The sequence below is a fragment of the Tachyglossus aculeatus genome, chromosome 24 (genome assembly GCF_015852505.1).
Source record: "Tachyglossus aculeatus isolate mTacAcu1 chromosome 24, mTacAcu1.pri, whole genome shotgun sequence".
NCBI lineage: Eukaryota > Metazoa > Chordata > Mammalia > Monotremata > Tachyglossidae > Tachyglossus > Tachyglossus aculeatus.
The window spans coordinates 21,791,018-21,814,555 of record NC_052089.1 but is presented as its reverse complement, the minus strand read 5'-3'; the positions used below and the strand labels follow the sequence as shown (position 1 = coordinate 21,814,555).

The 23,538-nt window shown below is 44.1% G+C and overlaps 1 protein-coding gene across 1 annotated transcript in view; it reads right to left on the bottom strand.

Moving 5' to 3' along the window:
• LOC119945137 (multidrug resistance-associated protein 1-like) overlaps positions 1 to 23,538 on the bottom strand; it is a 91,824-nt gene that overhangs the window by 53,245 nt on the left and 15,041 nt on the right. Inside the window, exons 7-10 of the mRNA XM_038766164.1 lie at positions 11,300 to 11,361; positions 6,469 to 6,619; positions 5,208 to 5,350; positions 1,254 to 1,431 (exon numbers count right to left, since the gene is read on the bottom strand). Of these exons, the coding sequence (XP_038622092.1) occupies positions 1,254 to 1,431; positions 5,208 to 5,350; positions 6,469 to 6,619; positions 11,300 to 11,361 (534 nt within the window). The remainder of the gene's footprint in view (positions 1 to 1,253; positions 1,432 to 5,207; positions 5,351 to 6,468; positions 6,620 to 11,299; positions 11,362 to 23,538) is intronic.

The following is a 23,538-nucleotide window of genomic DNA, read 5'->3' as shown; positions in this document are numbered from 1 at the left end:
GCAGTTGCATGGCAAAGCTAAAAAGTAATTACATTTTACTCTTAAAAGATGGGGGAACTTAGCTTAGGTGTCTCCGGGAAAAGGAACAGGAAGGGGGAAGTCTTGGAGCTGGATTTGGGCAAAGGAGATAATAATTAATATATTAGTGTCTGTCTCCCCCTCTAGACTGTAAGCTCCTAGTGGGCAGGGAATGTGGTTCATTGTTATATTGTATTCATTCATTCAGCCAGTCATATTTATTGAGTGCTTACTGTGTGCAGAGCACTCTACTAAATGCTTGGGAGAGTACAATACAACAATAAACAGACACATTTCTTGCCTACAACTGGCTTCCAGTCTAGATGGGGGGCGAGGGGGGGAACAGATATCAGTAGAAATAAATTACAGTTATGTACATAAGTGCTGTGGGTCTGGGGTGGGGGGAGAACAAAGGGAGCAAGTCAGGGCAATGCAGAAGGGAATGGGAGAAGAGGAAAAGGGGAGCTTAGTCTGGGAAGGCTGCTTGGAGGAGATGTGCCTTCAATAAGGCTTTGACGGGAGGGAGAGTAATTGTCTTTCAGATTTAAGGAGGGAGGGCATCCCAGGCCAGGGGTAGGAAGTGGGCTAGGGATCGGCGGCAAGACAGGTGAGATGGAGGCACAGTGAGAAGGTTGTACTTTCCCAAGCGCTCAGTACAGTGCTTGGCACACAGTAAGCGCCCAGTAAATACAGCCGAATGAATGAAAGAATGAAGGTGGCAAAGAGAAGCTATTGAGTTGGTTCAACAGCATTGGTAGGCAAGTAGAGGAAGGTGATGAACGCCATTTGAGATTGCAAGGCATTTTGCAGCCACTGGGAAGGAGTTCAGAATAAAGCATAGGGGGAAGGAATCCATTGGAAAGTTTTGATTCCTATTACAATGCCTGGCACATAGTAAGTGCTTACAAATACCATTAAAAAATACTTTCAGCACCAGAGGAGGGACGTGACAAAGTTAATGGAACAGGCTGGGGACATGACTTTGGCAGAATAGTAGTTCTGGGCTGCCTGGAGGCCTAAAGAGCTTAGACTGCTCAGATTCTTTTCCACTAATTAAAAAGAACCTAACAAAGGCCCTTTCAGGGAAAACATTTCATCATTAAATCATTAAATTACATTCAAAGAGCAGCATAGAAATCCTTCTAGTCAACTGTGACGCCCCATCGAACGGCTTTGATTAGCCCATTAATGAACAGCTCCGTTCTGAAAAGGGACTTCCTTGGAAGGGTGGGTACCTTTTTGTAGATCAATCCAATTACAGCGGTTTTGATTTTTGCGGAGGTGAGGATGTTAAAGCGTTGATATAACTGAAGGACCAGGGTTTGCAAAATGGCCACTGCAAAAAGAGCAACCGCATAGCTGCATCCAATCCAACCTACGTCAGAGCGATTTTCAACCAAAATGATCATCTGTCTGAAAGTTGTGGAAACAGAAGGGGAGGTTAAAGTAGAAAAAATTGTGCTTTGTTCACAAATAGTTACCACTTAAAAGGTACTGCCACCCGATAAATAATTCTGCACCTGTTCTCGGGCTCAATTTAAACCACTCTCCCACCCCGAGCCTGTCCTTCTCCCAGGGATTTATTTTCTTTTCATCGAATTAGTTGCCCTACAATCTTACTGTAAAATCATCCAGTGATCTTTCCATTAACCATCCCCAGAACAGAAACCCAGACAACAACACAGCTACAGAACCCCCATTCACAGCGTGGCTCGGTGAAAAGAGCACAGGCTTTGGAGTCAGAGGTCAGGGGTTCAAATCCCGGCTCCGCCAACTGCCAGCTAGCTGTGTGACTTTGGGCAGGTCACTTAACTTCTCTGTGCCTCAGTTAATTCATCTGGAAAATGGGGATTAATACTGTGAGCCCACCGTGGGACAACCTGATCACCTTGTCACCTCCCCAGTGCTTAGAACAGTGCATAGGAAGTGCTTAATAAATGCTATGATTATTATTATTATTATTATTATATTCACCAATCTACCCAAAGACACTTTCGTCCTATTGCTGGGACAGGATTTGTATGAAAAAATGACAAAAAATGTCCAGCCCTGTGTGTTGTACTCCTTTGCCACTCTTCTGTGCCCCCATCTTTTGGTTGAAATATTGGAATATTCCTAGCCTGTTGTCAAGATTATCCTTGCTTTTTCCTGCTGGTCACCTGGTGAAATGTCATCAAATGGAAGTGCTTCCATAGAGAAATCTCTCAATCCAGCACCACATTGTTGGTTTTTTGTTTTTTTTCTTGATGGCATTGGTTAAGCACTTACTATGTGCCAAGCACTGTTCTAAGCGCTTGGGTAGATACAAGGTAATTAGGTTTCCCCACGTGGGGCTCACAGTCTTAATCCCCATTTTCCAGATGAGGTAACTGAGGCCCAGAGAAGTGAAGTGACTTGTCCAAGGTCAAACAGCAGACGAGTGGCGGAGGCGGGTTTAGAACCCACGACCTCTGAACTCCCAAGCCCGTGCTCTTTCCACTATGCCATGCTGCTTTAATATCACAACTCAAAGAACATAATGTTTGGAATAATTCACCTAGTGGGCCCTGCATGAATGAGGTACCATTATTACTCAGATGAAGTAAATAAACACCCTTATTTGCAGTCTTGTTCTGTGACATAAAACAGATCATAAGTTGAATTGCAACTACTGTACATTGTAACTGCTATACTATATCAATCGTTATTTATTGAACGTTTACTGTGTGAAAAAACATTGCGCTAAGTGCTTGGGAGAGTAGAATATAACAGAGTTGGAAGACACGGTCTAGAGAGCACTGTACCCTCCCAAGCATTTACTACAGTGCTCTACTCAAAGAAAGCACTCAATAAATAAACACATCCATTAACTAAGCACTAATTTCTGTAATTATCTTCTTTTCCTAGAGAAGCAGCGTGGCCTGATGGAAACAGCACAGGCCTAGGTATCAGAGGACCTGGTTCCAAATCCCAGCGCTGTCCTTTCGCTGCTGTGTGATCTTGGGTAAGTCATTAACTTCTCTGGGCCTCAGTTTCTTCAGTTGTAAAATTTGGATCCAATACCTTTTCTCCCTCCTAATTAGATTGTGAGCCCCCTGTGGAACAGGAACTGCTCTGACCTAATTAACTTTACCTCAGGGCTTACAGCAGAGCTTGACACATAGTAAATACTGAACAAATACCATTAATATTATTATTATTATTATTAGCTAACTGCTCCCATCCAGAATCTGAGTGTTTGATTTTCATTTCTAAAGGCATTCCCCTGTAGGATTTTTTTTCTATTTCCCTAAGTCATTCTGAATTTTCTTCCTGTTTCTTAACGCTTTAGCAAGCCTAACCTAATTTAACTTCATTTGCAGATCTGAAGGGTGTGCTGCTGATTTCTTTTTGCAGGCCACCTATAAAGTTATGGAACAGAGCTAATTTCTGGGCTGCTACCAGTGAAAACTTCCTTGATATTTCCAGCCCTTTAGCCCCTGAGTCACTGGCCACCACCCACTGGTCTACAGCAGCGTGGCTCAGTGGAAAGAGCCCGGGCTTTGGAGTCAGAGGTCATGGGTTCAAATCCCAGCTCTGCCAATTGTCAGCTGTGTGACTTTGGGCAACTCACTTAACTTCTGTGGGCCTCAGTTGCCTCATCTGTAAAATTCATTCATTCAGCACTTAGAACAGCGCTTTGCCCATAGTAAGCGCTTAACAAATACCATCATCATTATTATTATTATTATTACCGAACAACGGCCACATCAGCCCAGTTTGTAAACCAGGTCTCAGGTAGCCAGTGTGAATAGAATGGTCCCTGTGAATGCTAAAAACTCACCACTTTATTAAAATAAATAAAAAAGGACAAGAGACAAATAAACGTTTTTGCTTTTGCCCAAATTCCTCTTCATCATATTTTTGCATTTGACAGTTACAAGTCAGCTGCAGTTTCCTGAAAGAAATATGACAGAAATGCTGCCACGCTCCTACAGATTCTAGCTCTTCCCTTATTATTTTCTGGTGAAATTCAGGACCTGAAAATCTACCACATAGTGTAAGTTGAAGAAATTGAATTAATTTATAAACATATTTCAAAATCCTAGCGCTTATTTTTGCAACCTCCAGGTATCGTCATCATCATTGGTATTTATTGAGCACTTACTATGTGCAGTGCACTATATTAAGCGCTTGGGAAAGGACAATACAACAGAGTTGGCAGAAGCAGTTTGGCAGAGTGAAAAGACAATGAACCTAGGAGTCAAAGGACTTGAGTTTGACTCCCAGCTCTGCCACTTGCCTGCTGTGTGACCTTAGGCAAGTCACTTCACTTCTCTGAGCTTCAGGTACCTCATCTGTAAAATGGGGATTGAGACTATGAACCCAATATGCAATAGGAACTGTGTCCTACCTATCTTGTATCTGCCCAGTGCTTAGTACAGGGACTGGAACATAATGAATGCTTAAATACTATTTTAAAAATAGCTCAAGTTCCCTAGAGGATCATCTATGTGGCCTAAATAAATATCTTAGTGTTGTGAGCTGCAATTTCCTGAAAGAAATATGACAGAAATGCTGCCACGCTCCTACAGATTCTAGCTTTTCCCCTGTTATTTTCTGGTGAAATTCAGGACCTGAAAATCTACCACAAAGTGTAAGTTGAAGAAATTGAATGAATTTATAAACATATTTCAAAATCCTAGTGCTTATTTTTGCAGCCTCCAGGTATCGTCATCATCACTGGTATTTATTGAGCACTTACTATGTGCAGTGCACTATATTAAGCGCTTGGGAAAGGACAATACAACAGAGTTGGCAGAAGCAGTTTGGCTGAGTGAAAAGACAATGAACCTAGGAGTCAAAGGACTTGAGTTCGACTCCCGGCTCTGCCACTTGCCTGCTGTGTGACCTTAGGCAAGTCACTTCACTTCTCTGAACCTCGGGTACCTCATCTGTAAAATGGGGATTGAGACTATGAACCAAATATGCGATAGGAACTGTGTCCTACTTATCTTATATCTAGCCCAGTGCTTAGTACAGTGACTGGAACATAATGAATGCTTAAATACTATTTTTAAAATAGCCCAAGTTCCCTAGAGGATTATCTATGTGCCCTAAATAAATCTCTCAGTGTTAAGAGATTTGTTTGAGCATCATTCTCATCATTTTGGAGAATGGATAAGCACTCCTTTATTGATCAAGAAAAAATAAAACACTTTTCAACGTACTTCATTATGAGTGGACTAGTGAAGGAGAGGATATCAGCAAACACTTTGAAAAGAGCAACTTGGGTGAGGAGAACTCTGAAGGTTGTCCACAGTGCAGAAAGCAGAGATGGTTTCCTGATGGCTGTCCCTTTGCCAAGAGAAACCTAGTGGATTTCAGGATGAAACACAAAAGTCAGGGAAGACTGTTTCTTTCACTTTCATCCAATTAAAAGTAGACTGGTCTATATAATAATAATAATGACAGCATTTATTAAGCACTTACTATATGCAAAGCACTGTTCTAAGCGATGGGGAGGTTACAAGGTTGTCCCACGGGGGGCTCACAGTCTTATTCCCCATTTTACAGATGAGGTAACTGAGGCCCAGAGAAGTTAAGTGACTTGCCCAAAGTCACACAGCTGACAATTGGCGGAGCTGGGATATAAAACACCTTTGTCTAGGAGTCAGGAGACCAAGATTCAAGTCCCAGCTTCCCCACTAGCCTATTGGCTGACCTTGGGCAAGTCACTTAATTTCTCTGGATGTCAGTTTCCTCATCTGTGAAATGGGGATAAGACCTGTTTTGGGCCCATTTGGGTCAGTGTCCATTTCCAGTCTCATAACCTTATAGCTACCCCAATGCTTAACAAAGAATAAGTGCTTAATAAGTGACATATTTTGTTTCCTTATAAATCAATCAATCAATCATATTTATTGAGCATTTACTGTGTGCAGAGCACTGTACTAAGCGCTTGGGAAGTACAAGTCGGCAAATATAAGTGGATCTACAGACTTAATGAAGTTGGCCAGAATCTTAAATAATTAGGTTATGGGCAAAGGAGAGTAGAGTTTTAAAATAATGGAAAAGATAAGCCACCACCCAGGTACTGCAAGCCTTTTGCTTACTATTACTAGAGGCATGATTTCAACAGCTTTAGTGTAGAAAAGGATGTAGAAAAATTGGGGAGCAATTTTTGAGACACACTTTCTGAACTTTTCTGAAAGTCTGTGCTATCAAATAGACAGTGATAGGGAATTCCAGATGTACATTTTTAATTCAGCCTTTTGATGAATTAAACTGATCTGAACAGAACTGATCTTTATTCGTGCCTGCTGCCTTTATTATTACACTTGGATGACCTCAGCTTGGACACTAAACTATTATTTCTTACTGAAGTATCCAGAAACTGCTCATTTCAAGAACTTGATATTTCACGGCCACGTGTCTGTGACAAAGGCTTCTTGCAGATTCTTAGAATGGGATTAAAAAAAAAAATCTCACCAGCCTTACCTTTTCCTTCTCCTTGCTTTTAAACACTTCCTTCCTCCACTGCTTTTCAAAGATGGGGCCTATTGTGTAAGGTGAGTCACTTTCATTGAGTTCAAACAGGTCCTCGCGTTCCAGTGGCTTCGTATAGCCAAGGATTATTATTCTAGAAAAGAGGGACGCATCGGGTCAAATGAAATTCTAAAATTCAGTACCAATCGACCCGGGGCTCACTTGCGATGTTGGGTTAGTTTGTAACCAAAGTAAAATGTCACTGCTGAAGTCGTAAACCTCGGACAAAACTAAAGATTGTGATGTCCTATTGCCATCCAAATTCTGCCTGACCCATGTTGTCTTTGGCACAGAAAAATAACCAGTGGAAACTTGCGCTGAAGAGCTTCGCCCCATTCTTGGAAACCAACAATGGACTGATTTTGACATGATTGGGAAATTCTCGATGAAGCTTTCAAGTCTCTCAAGCCGAGAGGTAAGGGAAGGCCAGCCTGAGGTAACAAACCATTCAAAAGGCATTTTTTCATTTTCTTCCCCACCCCCATCCCAACTCCTGCAAGACACTAATAGAGTTGCACAACTACCCGGTCTAGCCTTGTTCTTCCTCCTGCTCTTATTATTTGTAAATCATTTTTATTGGTCAGCCTTCTCCTTGATGTAAGCTCCTTGAGGGTAGAGAATGGGACTACCAACTCTACTGTATTGTACTTTTCCAAGCGCTTAGTACAGTTATCTGCCCACAGAAAGTGCTCAATAAATACCATTGATTGATTCTGGGAGAGTACAATCTCTCAAGAGTTTAGTACAGTGCTTCACTTTGAGCACTCAGTAAGTGCTCAAAAATGAGCAGAGTTCAGGTGTTCTGCTGCTTATTCTGATGGATACAAGGACGGAGAATGCAGCTGTCTTGCAGCCAGGTGGAAGAGCAGAGGTGGACAGGAAAGAAAGGGCAATTGCTTGCCACGCTGCTCCTAGGCTGTCTCCAGTCAATAGGAAATATTTTACAGTTTTTACAAAGGGGCAAATCATTTTGGGTCCCCAACGAGTCCATTAAACTCACGCCTACTGCCAAAGTTGTCCTGCAGCCAGACTACAGCCGCTTTGCGCAGCTAGGCCCAAATTTTAACCAAGACTGCAGGGTCTCAGTTTCCTTTTCCATCCCAGGTGATTTCCACAGACCTGGGCCATCCCACCCGTACTTGGGGGGCATCTCTTGCGGTTAGACTGAGACCACCTGCAGGATATTGCAACAAAAGCTGGGACTGTAACCACCTGGAAGTTAGGAATCGTGTCTTCTGACTCTACTGTACGTTCCCAAGTGCTTAGTGTAGTGCTCTGTCCACAGTGGGCACTCAATAAATACAGCTCATTGATAGTTTGGGAAGGAACAGAGAGACTGGGAAAATCTCTCCCATCACCAGAACAGCCACAGGGTTAAGAATCTGCTTAGGTTAGAAGAAAACATGAATAAAATGTGCTCCCCCGTCATTTAAGCCTAGAAAAAGACTTAAATGTAACAAGCAAAGGACGTACAGTATTCCGTTTCAGTTGGCTTTAATGCACTGGAAGTCTTCCGACAATGCACTTTTCAAAAACATCAAGCAGTAAATATGATTGTGTTATGTCAAATCCTTCTGTTCCCTTCCGTACAATGCATATTCATTTTCAAAGTAAGATTGCATTGATTTTCCCAAAAGTATTTCCAATACATCCACCGACTCGGCATTTAGAGGGGAGAGGACTGGGCACAATCTAGCGGTTTGCGTTTATGCGGGTTGGTGACCCCTGATTTTGGAATCTCACAGAGACACTCAAGCTGCATTGACCAGCATCAGCAAAGGTTTGGAGTTGAAGATGCTTCCCACCATTTTAAAGAGGATTTTGTCCGGGATTTAGTGACTGGGAGAGGGGCAGGGGTGGGGAGATTAGGGCAGAGGTGAGGGCAGACTGGACATTATTGCTAGTTTAGAATATTCTGCTTCTCCTTTCTATTTCCTCTTTGGTTTGATTTTCAGAGACACGTGTCTGTGCTTGCTACACGCAGAAACTCGTGGTCTCTCAGCCCGGCAATGAAGCGGGTAAAAAGGATTGGTAGAAGTTGTGGGAATGGATTGTGAGCCCTATGAGAGCCAAGGACTGCGTTTGATCTGTATATCCTGCATCTACCTCAGCGCTTAGGACAGTGCTGGGCTCACAGTGATCATTTAACAAATACCACAATACAGTCAGTCAATCAATTGTATTTATTTAGCGCTTACCGCGTGCAGACTACTGTACTAAGCACTAGGGAGAGTACTATACAACAATAAACAGACACAATCCCTGCCCAAGATGAGCTTACAGTCTAGAAGGGGAGACAAGCATTAATGTCAATAAATTGCAGATACGTACGTAAGTGATGTGGGGCTGGGACGGGGATGAATAAAGGGAGCAAGTCTGGGCGACATGGAAGGGAGTGGGAGAAGAAGAAAGGAAGGCTGACAACTGTTACTATTTTTAGGAGGGTTTGTGCCAAATATGGGTGAGGCCCAGAGACGACTTGGTGGGACAAGAAGTATTTCCGCAGGCCAGACGGTGCTTGAAATCCTACTGCCAGACTAGTTTTTCCGCGAAGCCCCCGCGGTAGAACGCGTGACGGCCAGCTTGTGACAGGAAGCATCCGAAGGGATGTAAGAAGAGACTGAAGATTCTGGTCTGGAGAAGGCGTGAGTCAGGCCAGAAATCTAGACGAGAGCCAGCGAGTGTCAGCACCTCAAGAAAGAAAGCGTTCAGGAGGTGACAATGAAAATGACGACAAGCCAGATGTACACAGAGGTGGAGGGAAAAAGTGAAGAATGGTGATTTGAAAGGACTGAAGGGTCTAGATAAAAAAAAAAAGTCGGGAGATGTGACAGAGAGGAAGAGGATCAGTTAGTTGCAGGCGTTCTTGAAAAGAGGTGAAACCACGACAGGACTGGTGCAGATGATATCGGGGGCACTGAAAAGTGGCAGTGGAGACAGGATGTGCATAGAATCGACATGGGGAAGGAAAATAGGTATAAAATTCTGTTGATATCATTTGACAGGGCAAGTCAAATTCGGCCGAGAGCATAATTTAAATCGGGCTCACAATTTGAGAAGAGGTTGTAGTGTTGTTTTTTAATAGCATTTATTAAGCGCTTACTATGTGCAAAGCACTGTTGTAAGCTCTGGGGAAGTTACAAGGTGATCAGGTTGTCCCACAGGGGGCTCACAGTCTTTAATCCCCATTTTACAGATGAGTTAACTGAGGCACAGAGAAGTGAAGTGACTTGCCCAAAGACACACAGCTGACAGTTGGCGGAGCCGGGATTCGAACCCATGACCTTTGACTCCAAAGCCCGGGCTCTTTCCACTGAGCCACGCTGCTTCTCAAGTAGTTGAAAACGGAGCTGGAGATGTGAAATATAGAAAGTACCTGACCAGAGACAACATATGGCTAGAATGTCGCCAAGCAGGCGCCATGTTTTCATGATGATGATGGCATTTGTTAAGCGCTTACTATGTGCAAAGCACTGTTCTAAGCGCCGGATCTGAGGTTCAGGCATCATGGGTCAACATAAACATCAAGAGCCAGTGCCTTCTGACTCTACCGAGCAGAAGAGGGCCGGCATTTGGGATTCAGGCTGGGCAAATGGGCAATCGGGTGTCCTACTGAGAAAAAGAACGACTTCTCCCTGTTCCCTCTCTTGGGTTGAGCCTGGAGATTTTGGTTCTGGAGTCTAACCCTCTCCCGAGCTCGGTCCGGGAAGGAGGCAAATAAAGAAGCAGCTCAAATGCAGTGGCAGTTAGCTCCTCCCCAACTACAACAAGTGGAAACGGCGCAGGCGGAGGAATCGGGAGACCTGGGTTGTAATCCCAGCTCGACCACTTGCTGCTTGGGTAAACCTGGGTACGTCACACAGGATTTCTCTGTACCTCATTTTCCTCATCTGTAAAATGGGAAGGAAGCACCCATCCTTTACCTTCAGGTGGAGTGATTTATATGGGACAGGCACTGTGCCTGAGTGGGTAAGATTAGATTCAATCTATCCCCCATTTACCACGGTGCTAGGTAAGGGCTTAACCCCCCAGACTGAGCCCCTTCCTTCCTCCCCACCTCGTCCCCCTCTCCATCCCCCCCATCTTACCTCCTTCCTTTCCCCACAGCACCTGTATATATGTATATATGTTTGTACATATTTATTACTCTATTTATTTATTTATTTTACTTGTACATATCTATTCTATTTATTTTATTTTGTTAGTATGTTTGGTTTTGTCTCCCCCTTTTAGACTGTGTTGGGTAGGGACTGTCTCTATATGTTGCCAATTTGTACTTCCCAAGCGCTTAGTACAGTGCTCTGCACACAGTAAGCGCTCAATAAATACGATTGATTGATTGATTGATTAACAAATACCACAATTATAGGCCCTGAAGAGCCAGAAAATCCCTGTACAGCCAGGCAGGGAGATCTCCTCTGGGTCTCCTCCTCCCTCAGAGGTTTTCCCATTTACAGAAAGGGGTGAGGACTGGGAACAATGGTTCCAAGGCCTTAGCCAGCTCCCAAGCACACAGCCCTCAGCCCGGTGGGCATTTGGAAAATCACTGTCCTATAACTTTCCCAACGACAACGCAAACAACATGGAAATACGATTTAATATCAGGAGAGCTTAGCAGTCTGTAATGTGTGACTTTGAAAGCCTCTTCTGATAATCATCAGATCCTTTTATGCCAAATTATGCAACCGGATCAGAGTACACAGTGTAGGTGCGGCTGAACTTACAAAAAACGCTACAGTGGAAATGCTAACAAATGCGATTGTTAAATTCCTACCTGCTGAACCAGGAATAGGTCACCTTACTGAGGAAGGATGCTTGATTTTCGGGACAGTATTTCTAAAACAAAAACAAAATATACAATATGCGTATAAGTATCAGTATGGGAAATAAGCCATCTGGACTACATTTGAAACGTTTTATGTAGTAAACAAAGGGATTTGTTCACAAATCTTTACACGTAAAACCTGGCAATTTTTATATGCATTTTAATTTTTGTTGAACTCTAAGTCGTTAACATGGAGGCACTAAATTCTGAACATCTATCCACATCCTGGGCTATAGTAGAAGGTTTTGTGATCCAACAGAAAATCTGGATTTTAAATAAATAAATAGAATATGTACAAGTAAAATAGAGTAATAAATACGTAAAAACATATATACATATATATGTATACATCCCACACTCAGCCCCACAGCACTTATATTTATTTATTTTACTTGTACATATCTATTCTATTTATTTTATTTTGTTAATATGTTTGGTTTTGTTCTCTGTCTCCCCCTTCTAGACTGTGAGCCCACTGTTGGGCAGGGACCGTCTCTATATGTTGCCAACTTGGACTTCCCAAGCGCTTAGTACAGTGCTCTGCACACAGTAAGCACTCAATAAATATGATTGATTATATGTATAAAAGTACATACATAAGTACATATACTTATAAGTACGTATATAAGTATAGTATATACTTATATGTATACAGTAAGCACTCAATACATATGATTGATTATATGTATCTAAGTACATACATAAGTACATATACTTATAAGTACATATATATGTATATAAGTATAGTATATACTTATATGTATATAAGCATATGTATATATGTACATATGTACTTATGTACACACACACACACACACACACACATATATATATACATAAGTGCTGTGGGGCTGAGTGTGGGACGAATATCAAGTTACAGGTACAAAAGCATAGGCGACACAGAAGGGAGAGGGAATAGGGAAAAAGAGGACGTAATCCAGGAAAGCCTCTTGGACATATGATTTTAATAAGGTTTTGAAGGTGGGAAGGGCAGTGGCCTGTTGTAAACAGCAGCGTGGCTCAGTGGAAAGAGCCCGGGCTTTGGAGACAGAGGTCATGGGTTCAAATCCCAGCTCTGTCAATTGCCAACTGTGTGACTTTGGGCAAGTCACTTCACTTCTCTGGGCCTCAGTTCCCTCATCTGGAAAATGGGGATGAAGACTGTGAGCCCCACGTGGGACAAGCTGATCACCTTGTATCCCCCCCAGCGCTTAGAGCAATGCTTAGCACTTAGTAAGTGCTTAAGAAATGCCATCAGTATTATTATTCTTTGGTATTCAGTTCTCTCCTCTGTACACCGGGGATGGAGACTGTGAGCCCCCCGGGGGCCCACCCTGGTATCCTCCCAGCGTTTAGAGCAGTGCTTGGCACCTAGTAAGCGCTTACCAAATGCCATCATTATAATTATTCTTTGGGCATCAGTTCCTTCTTCTGTACAATGGGGATGGAGACTGTGAGCCCCCCCGGGGGCCCACCCTGGTATCCCCCCCAGCGCTTAGCGCAGTGCTTGGCACCTAATAAGCGCTTAAGAAATGTATGTATATGTTAAATATGTATATATGTTTGTACATATTTATTACTCTATTTTACTTGTACATATCTATTCTATTTTATTTTGTTAGTATGTTTGGTTTTGTTCTCTGTCTCCCCATTTTAGACTGTGAGCCCACTGTTGGGTACGGACCGTCTCTAGATGTTGCCAACTTGTACTTCCCAAGCGCTCAGTCCAGTGCTCTGCACACAGTAAGCGCTCAATCAATACGACTGATGATGATGATGATGAAATGCCATCATTATTATTCACTCATTCATTCAGTGCTTGGCACCTCGTAAGCGCTTAACAAATGCCATCATTATAATTATTCTTTGGGCCTCAGTTCCCTCTTCTGTACAATGGGGATGGAGACTGTGAGCCCCCCGGGGGCCCACCCTTGTATCCCCCCCAGCGCTTAGAGCAGTGCTTGGCACCTCGTAAGCGCTTAACAAATGCCATCATTATAATTATTCTTTGGGCCTCAGTTCCGTCTTCTGTACAATGGGGTTGGAGACTGTGAGCCGCCCGGGGGCCCACCCTGGTATCCCCCCCAGCGCTTAGCACAGTGCTTGGCACCTAATAAGCGCTTAAGAAATGTATGTATATGTTAAATATGTATATATGTTTGTACATATTTATTACTCTATTTTACTTGTACATATCTATTCTATTTTATTTTGTTAGTATGTTTGGTTTTGTACTCTGTCTCCCCCTTTTAGACTGTGAGCCCACTGTTGGGTAGGGACCGTCTCTAGATGTTGCCAACTTGTACTTCCCAAGCGCTCAGTCCAGTGCTCTGCACACAGTAAGCGCTCAATCAATACGATTGATGATGATGATGATGAAATGCCATCATTATTATTCACTCATTCATTCAGTGCTTGGCACCTCATAAGCGCTTAACAAATGGCATCATTATAATTATTCTTTGGTCCTCAGTTCCCTCTTCTGTACAATGGGGATGGAGACAGTGAGCCCCCCAGGGGCCCACCCTGGTATCCCCCCCAGCGCTTAGCGCAGTGCTTGGCACCTCGTAAGCGCTTAACAAATGTCATCATTATAATTATTATTTGGGCCTCAGTTCCCTCTTCTGTACAGTGGGGATGGAGACTGTGAGCCCCCCCGGGGGCCCACTCTGGTATCCTCCCAGCGTTTAGAGCAGTGCTTGGCACCTCGTAAGCGCTTACCAAATGCCATCATTATAATTATTCTTTGGGCCTCAGTTCCTTCTTCTGTATAATGGGGATGGAGACCGTGAGCCCCCCCGGGGGCCCACCGTGGTATCCCCCCCAGCGCTTAGAGCAGTGCTTGGCACCTGGTAAGCGCTTAACAAACGCCATCATTATAATTATTCGTTGGGCCTCAGTTCCCTCTTCTGTACAATGGGGATGGAGACAGTGAGCCCCCCGGGGGCCCACCCTGGTATCCCCCCCCCCAGCGCTTAGCGCAGTGCTTGGCACCTCGTAAGCGCTTACCAAATGCCATCATTATAATTATTCTTTGGGCCTCAGTTCCCTCTTCTGTACAATGGGGATGGAGACTGTGAGCCCCCGGCGGCCCACCCTGGTATCCCCCCCCCAGCGCTTAGAGCAGTGCTTGGCACCTAATAAGCGCTTAAGAAATGTATGTATATGTATACATACATATATATGTATATGTTAAATATGTATATATGTTTGTACATATTTATTACTCTATATTTATTTTACTTGTACATATCTATTCTATTTATTTTATTTTGTTAGTATCTTTGGTTTTGTTCTCTGTCTCCCCCTTTTAGACTGTGAGCCCACTGTTGGGTAGGGACCGTCTCTAGATGTTGCCAACTTGTACTTCCCAAGCGCTCAGTCCAGTGCTCTGCACACAGTAAGCGCTCAATCAATACGATTGATGATGATGATGATGAAATGCCATCATTATTATTCACTCATTCATTCAGTGCTTGGCACCTCATAAGCGCTTAACAAATGGCATCATTATAATTATTCTTTGGTCCTCAGTTCCCTCTTCTGTACAATGGGGATGGAGACAGTGAGCCCCCCAGGGGCCCACCCTGGTATCCCCCCCAGCGCTTAGCGCAGTGCTTGGCACCTCGTAAGCGCTTAACAAATGTCATCATTATAATTATTATTTGGGCCTCAGTTCCCTCTTCTGTACAGTGGGGATGGAGACTGTGAGCCCCCCCGGGGGCCCACTCTGGTATCCTCCCAGCGTTTAGAGCAGTGCTTGGCACCTCGTAAGCGCTTACCAAATGCCATCATTATAATTATTCTTTGGGCCTCAGTTCCCTCTTCTGTACAATGGGGATGGAGACTGTGAGGCCCCCGGGGGCCCACCCTGCTATCCCCCCCAGCGCTTAGAGCAGTGCTTGGCACCTCGTAAGCGCTTAACAAACGCCATCATTATAATTATTCGTTGGGCCTCAGTTCCCTCTTCTGTACAATGGGGATGGAGACAGTGAGCCCCCCGGGGGCCCACCCTGGTATCCCCCCCCAGCGCTTAGCGCAGTGCTTGGCACCTCGTAAGCGCTTACCAAATGCCATCATTATAATTATTCTTTGGGCCTCAGTTCCCTCTTCTGTACAATGGGGATGGAGACTGTGAGCCCCCGGCGGCCCACCCTGGTATCCCCCCCCCCCAGCGCTTAGAGCAGTGCTTGGCACCTAATAAGCGCTTAAGAAATGTATGTATATGTATACATACATATATATGTATATGTTAAATATGTATATATGTTTGTACATATTTATTACTCTATATTTATTTTACTTGTACATATCTATTCTATTTATTTTATTTTGTTAGTATCTTTGGTTTTGTTCTCTGTCTCCCCCTTTTAGACTGTGAGCCCACTGTTGGGTAGGGACCGTCTCTCTATGTTGCCAACTTGTACTTCCCAAGCGCTCAGTCCAGTGCTCTGCACACAGTAAGCGCTCAATCAGTACGATTGATGATGATGATGATGAAATGCCATCATTATTATTCACTCATTCATTCAGTGCTTGGCACCTCGTAAGCGCTTAACAAATGCCATCATTATAATTATTCTTTGGGCCTCGGTTCCCTCTTCTGTACAGTGGGGATGGAGACTGTGAGCCCCCCGGGGGCCCACCCTGGTATCCCCCCAGCGCTTAGAGCAGTGCTTGGCACCCGGTAAGCGCTTAACAAACAAATGCCATGGTGATGATGATGATGCCGCCGAGGGTGCGGGTGTCGCGGTCCTCACCTTGGTGGGTGGCATCCTCTCCCCCTTCTAGACTGTGAGCCCACTGTTGGGTCGGGACCGTCTCTCTCTGTGTTGCCAACTTGTCCTCCCCAAGCGCTTAGTCCAGTGCTCTGCACACAGTAAGCGCTCAAGAAGTACAACTGATTGATTGATTGCTTGACCAATGGCGCGGGGCGGCGCGCCCGGCCCCTCTCCTGATTGGCGGAGGAGCCGAGGGAGCGGGGCCTCCCCCGCCCCCCGGCCACGCCCACCCCTCCTGATTGGTGGACGGGCGAAGGGGCGGGGACGCCCCGTTCCTCCAAACCACGCCCCGCCTACGCCTTCTGATTGGCGGAGGGGGCGGGGCCTCCCCCTCCTCCGAACCCCGCCCCGCCCAACTCTTCTGATTGGCGGAGGGGCCGAGGGGCGGAGCTTCCCTGCCCCCCCCCAACCCCGCCCATCCCTCCTGATGATTGGCGGAGGGGCCGAGGGGCGGGGCCTCCCTCCTCCTCCAATCCCCGCCCATCCCTGCTGATGATTGGCGGAGGGGCCGAGGGGCGGAGCTTCCCTGCCCCCAAACCCCGCCCATCCCTGCTGCTGATTGGGGGAGGGGCCGAGGGGGGAGGCCTCCCGGCTCCTCCTCCATTCATTCATTCATTCATTCATTCATTCACACATTCATACATCATTCATTCAATCAATCGTATTTATTGAGCACTTATTGTGTGCAGAGCACTGTACTAACCGCTTGGGAAGTACAAGTTGGCAACACAGGGGGAGACAGAGAACATACATTCATTCATACATCATTCATTCACTCATTCATCATTCAATCAATCGTATTTATTGAGCACTTACTGTGCGCAGAGCACTGTACTAAGCGCTTGGGAAGTACAAGTTGGCAACATAGGGGGAGACAGAGAACATACATTCATTCATTCATACATCACTCATTCATTCCTACATTCATTCATACATTCATTCAATTGTATTTATTGAGCACTTACTGTGCGCAGAGCACTGGACTAAGCGCTTGGGAAGTCCAAGTTGGCAACATATAGAGACAGGCCCTACCCTATGGCAGGCTCACAGTCTAGAAGGGGGAGACAGACAACAAAACATATTAACAAAGTAAACAGAATAGTAAATATGTACAAATAAATACAGTAATAAACAAGTACAAACATATATATATAATGGCATTTATTAAATGCTTACTATGTGCAAAGCGCTGTTCTAAGCGCTGGGGAGGTTACAAAGTGATCAGGTTCTCCCACGGGGGGGCTCACAGTCTTAATCCCCATTTTACAGATGAGGGAACTGAGGCCCCGAGGAGCAAAGTGACTTGCCCAAAGTCACACAGCTGACAATTGGCGGAGCCAAGACTTGAACCCATGACTGCTGACTCCAAAGCCCGGGCTCTTTCCATTGAGCCATGCTGTATATATACAGGTGCTGTGGGGAGGGGAAGAAGGTAGGGTGGGGGGGATGAGAGGGGGAAAAAGGGGGCTCAGTCTGAGAAGGCCTCCTGGAGGAGGTGAGCTGTCAGTAGGGCTTTGAAGGGAGGAAGAGAGCTAGCTTGGCGGATGTGCGGAGGGAGGGCATTCCAGGCCAGGAGTCGATGGCGGGACAGATGAGAACTAGGCCCTGTGAGGAGATTAGCGGCAGAGGAGCGGAGGGTGCAGGGTGGTGTCTGTTCTAAGCGCTAGTAGTGTGCCTGTCACGTAGTAATAGTTTAACAAACACCACAGTTACTGTTAGAGTGTCCCTGTCTGCTTTCCGCTGCCCACCTTTGCCGGGGAAGAGGTGAGGTAAGGACAAAGCAGAGCTGCAAGGTTGATCCTGGTGGGATAAGAATGGTGGTATTTGTTAAGCGCTTACTATGGGCAAAGTACTGTTCTTAGCGCTGGGGAGGTTACAAGGTGATCAGGTTGTCCCACGGGGGGCTCACAGTCTTAATCCCCATTTTACAGTCGAGGTAACTGAGGCACAGAGATGTGAAGTCCTTTTAGACTGTGAGCCCACTGTTGGGTAGGGACTGTCTCTATATGTTGCCGATTTGTACTTCCCAAGCGCTTAGTACAGTGCTCTGCACATAGTAAGCGCTCAATAAATACGATTGATGATGATGATGATGAAGTGACTTGGCCAAAGTCACACAGCTGACAGTTGGGGAGTTGGGATTTGAACCCATGACCTCTGACTCCAAAGCCCGGGCTCTTTCCACTGAGCCACGCTGCTTCTGTGGGATGTAGGACAGGTGTATGGAAATGGATCCGGAGTCACAGAGTTCTTGGGGCGAAATTTGAAATCAAAACCTCCTTTTTCCCCAACTTCAATGGGTACCTCAGTTTTTTTAACAGATCTGGGGTTGGCTAGGGTTAATACCCCGCAGGAAAATAGTCAATCGCTACTCTGTTTTTCTTCCTAGAAAGTGCTCATATTTTCTTATCTTCTGATCTGTGTTACCATATACGCTGTTTCAGGACACAGTTGAGAAATAGCTGTATATATATATATATATCTGTATATCCTGTATATATGTATATATGGTTGTACATATTTATTACTCTATTTATTTTACTTGTACATATCTATCCTATTTATTTTATTTTGTTAGTATGTTTGGTTTCGTTCTCTGTCTCCCCCTTTTAGACTGTGAGCCCACTGCTGGGTAGGGACTGTCTCCATATGCTGCCAATTTGTACTTCCCAAGCGCTTAGTACAGTGCTCTGCACATAGTAAGCGCTCAATAAATACGATTGATGATTGATGAAATAGCTGCACTAACCTATTTCAGCCTTCCGGAGATGAACAACCACACGTCCCTCTTCGGCCCGTCTCCTCCAAGCGGAAGCTGTTATCTCGTCTGTCCAGGTTCTCACACGGGTTTGAAGGATGTGACCCACTTTTCAGCTACTTCCAGAGCCACCATTAGGGATGGGTTTTTAAAAATTTAAGCGCTTATTATGTGCCAGGCGCTGTTCTAAGCGCTTGGATACAGGATCAGGTTGGACCCAGTCCACATCCCACATAGGGCTCATAATTTCAACCCCTATTTTCCAGATGAGGCACCTGAGGCACAGAGAAGTTAAGAGACTCGTCTCAAGTCACACAGCGGACAAGTGGTGGAGACGGGATTAGAACGCAGGTCCGGCGACTCCTGTTCTCTCCCTTAGGTCACACTGCTTCCCCCATTGCCAGAGATTGCGACTGGACACGGATCGCGTGGCTCACGGGAAATGTCATGGGTTCTAATCCCAGCTCCGCCACTTGTCTGCTGTGTGACCTTGGGCAGGTCACTTACCTTCTCTGGGCCTCAGTTCCCCCATCTGTAAAATGGGGATGAAGACTGTGAGCCCCACGTGGGACAACCTGATTATCTTATATCTACCCCAGCGCTTAGAACAGTGCTTGGCACACAGCGCTTAACAAATGCCAGCATTATTATTATATCATCAGAGAATAGTCATATTATTACATGATATATTATATGATATATCATATATGATATATCATATATGATATGATATCATATGATATATCATCAGAGTCAGAGAAGCAACGTGGCTCAGTGGAAAGAGCCCGGGCTTTGGAGTCAGAGGTCATGGGTTCAAATCCCGGCTCTGCCAATTGTCAGCTGTGGGACTTTGGGCAAGTCACTTCAATCAATCAGTCAATCAATCAGTCGTATTTATTGAGCACTTACTGTGTGCAGAGCACTGTACTAAGCGCTTGGGAAGTACAAGTTGGAAACATATAGAGACAGTCCCTACCCAACAGTGGGCTCGCAGTCTAAAAGACTTCACTTCTCTGTGCCTCAGTTCCCCCATCTGTAAAATGGGGATGGAGACTGTGAGCCCCACGTGGGACAACCTGATTACCTTGTATCTACCCCGGCGCTTAGAACAGTGCTTGGCACATAGTAAGTAATAATAATGGCATTTATTCAGTGCTTACTGTGTGCAAAGCACTGTTCTAGTTCTGTTCTAGTAAGTGCTTAACAAATACCAATACCAACATTATTATTATTATTATTAATCATCTACAAGGTGCTCCTAGAAAGGTTGGCCCCAAATGACCACCCTGGGGTTTCCTGCATTACAGCAGGTCACCAGTCAACCCCCCCGTAATCATCTCTGCAGTTGATTTAGGAAGCTTCAAAAAGTATAACCAAGTGCTTATACTTGGTTATAACCAAGTATATAACCAAGTATAATCAAGCGCTTAGTACAGTGCTCTGCACACAGTAAGCACTCAATAAATACGATTGATTGATAACCAGCTGTGGGGCAGGGGTGAGAACAAAACATATCCCGGGGACTGTGTCCTGCCCAATTTGCTTGAATAATAATAATAATTATGGCATTTATTAAGCGCTTACTAAGCCCTGGGGAGGTTGAATCCACCCCAGCGCTTAGTACAGGCACATAGCTAGCTCCTAACAAATAGCGTAATTATATCCCTGTACGGTTTGCAGGCTTCAGGCTTGAAGTCAGTCCGTTTGCCAGCAATTCTCTTCCCAGAGAAGGCGTCTGTGGCAATCTCTTCTTGGGCAAAAGGGAATTTGGGGGCATAATCAGCTGTTATTCTGCTTACCACCCCTTTCCCATTGCACAAGAAGCTCAGCACATTTTACTTTGGATAACAACCACATTTGGCCCGATGAATTTCATCAGCAGTTCTAAAATGCTCAGGGAATAGACCCTTGGCCAACAAAACGGAAGGGGTGGAATCAGTTCGAGTTATGGAACACTTCCTCTCCGCAAAGCATCCATCCATGTGCTTGTTTCAACATGAAAGTGAAGAAAATAGGACATTATTTGTATTAAATCATCTTGGCTAGCCCCATGGGCTAAGGCGTTAGGAGGCTCAGGTTCTAGTCATAGCTTTGCTTTTTTGCTTGCTGTGTGATCTTGGGCAAGTCACTCAACTTCTCTGGAGCCGTTTCCACACCTGTAAAATGGGGATAAAAACAGCCTTGCCTCCTTATATGACTGTGAGCTTTATCAATCAATCAATCGTACTTATTGAGCGCTTACTGTGTGCAGAGCACTGTACTAAGCTCTTGGGAAGTACAAGTCGGCAACACATAGAGCCAGTCCCTACCCAACAGCGGGCTCACAGTCTAGAAGGGGGAGACAGAGAACAAAACCAAAAATACTAGCAAAATAAAATAAATAGATATGTACAAGTAAGATAGAGTAATAAATATGTACAAATATGTTTATCCATCAGCGGTACTTGGTGAGTGCTTACTATGTGCCCGAGCACTGCACTAAGCGCTAGAATGTGGGGCTGTTACTGTGTCTGACGATTATCTTTATACCATTGTTTTTATTATTCTTGCACAAACCGTAGAAAGGTGAAATCATGCCTAGGGGAGCACCTCTAGATAAAACAGCTAGTAAAATGGTAGTACAAGGAGAAGCTGATTTTTTTTTGCAGCATATAATCAGGCGGAAAGTAGGACAGAGGCCACATTAGATAATGACTGGTTTGGTTAATGTTCCACAGGGCCTGACTTAAGAAGGGTAAAGAGTCCAGACTGGTGCAAAGACATGAAGGACATTGATGCTTTAAGAGGTATTTGAGTTTGGGGCACGTGTATTATTGAGTTTGGTCATACACCAAGCCTCTGACTGAACTTGCCACCTTGGCAAAGTCATTTTACTCTCTTAAACCTCAGTTTTTTCCTACAAAATGGGAATAATTACGCCTCCCCGCTTCATGCTGTCATGCAGGGGGAAAATGATAGAAAGTATTTTAGAGATCATAGGTATTGGCTCGATTGTCTCCCCATTCTGACCAAATATGTCAGCCAGAACGGCAACATTTGGTGCAGATTTATTACTCTGTTTTACTTGTACATATTTACTATTCTATTTATTTTGTTAATGATGTGCACTTAGCTTTAATTCTATTTGGTCTGATGACTTGACACCTGTCCTCATGTTTTGTTTTGTTGTCCGTCTCCCCCTTCTAGATTGTGAGCCCGTTGTTGGGTGGGGACCTCTATATGTTGCTAACTTGGACTTCCCAAGCGCTTAGTCCAGTGCTCTGCACACAGTAAGCGCTCAATAAATACGATTGAATGAATGAATGAATGAATGAATGAACATGGCCCATGCTGTGACACTGGTGGGAAGCCAATGTCAGGGTAATGGTGCCAAGCACACACCTATTTTACAAATCGCTACGTGAAAACAGGCCAGTTTTGTGCTGTAACCAAAGACACCTTCACACAATTCCATTTGTAGCGAGTTGCCTCTTTTCCGGCAGCTTATGAGTGGATGTTCATTGTTGTTTCTGAACAACACTGAAGCCACCCCAGGCGGAGAGTTTAGTTGACAGAAGGATGCAGAAGAAATGACCAAATGGAGGAGCAGTTGAAAGCAAGGTTTGGGTGGCACTGCAGGTTGCAAGCAGACATCACACTGAATTTAGTCACTCTCCAATCGATCAGGAGCATTTATTGAGCGCTTACTCCATCCATCTCATCTCAGTTTCCACATAAATTCAGAATTAATCAGTGAAAATAGGTTAGGAGACAAGAATGACATATTTTAAGTAGTTTTATACGGATAAAATCAGTAAAAAACAGTTTTATACGGATAAAATCAGTAAAAAACAGTTTTATACAGATAAAATCAGTAAAAAACTTAGTTTTATACAGATAAAATCAGTAAAAAACAGTTTTATACAGATAAAATCAGTAAAAAACTTGGTTTTATACAGATAAAATCAGTATAAAACAGTTTTATACAGATAAAATCAGTAAAATACTTGGTTGTATACAGATAAAATCAGTATAAAACAGTTTTATACAGATAAAATCAGTAAAAAAACTTAGTTTCATACAGATAAAAATCAGTAAAAAACTTAGTGCAGCCATGATAGTACTTGAAATGTTTATTCATCATAGTACAGATTGTGATATCTGTGACTAATTCATTCATTCAATTGTATTTATTGAGCGCTTACTGTGTGCAGAGCACTGGACTAAGCGCTTGGGAAGTACAAGTTGGCAGCATATAGAGACGGTCCCTACCCAACAGCGGGCTCACAGTCTAATAATGCAATCTCTATGCATTACTAAATAATCTGGGAGTTCTTAATTGTCTAATCAAATAAATTTGAAAATTATTCCGCATCTTTGCCTCTAATGTAGTTTTTCTGAATTGCAATTCACACTGCTTTATCTTAATGAATTCTTTACCTTCATTTGTTACCTTACAGTACTTACATCCTAAGCACTAGTGAAGACAAATGGATTCAACTGATCAGTAATTTTGTAAGTACACAATGCATGCTCTATATTTTCTCCCCCAGGATAAATTTATAGTTTCTGGATTAGTTTATAATTTAGAGTTATTTTAGAGAACAGATTAAACTATCCAAAAGACAAGTGACCCCCGACAACCCTCCTTGCTACGACCACGAGATTTA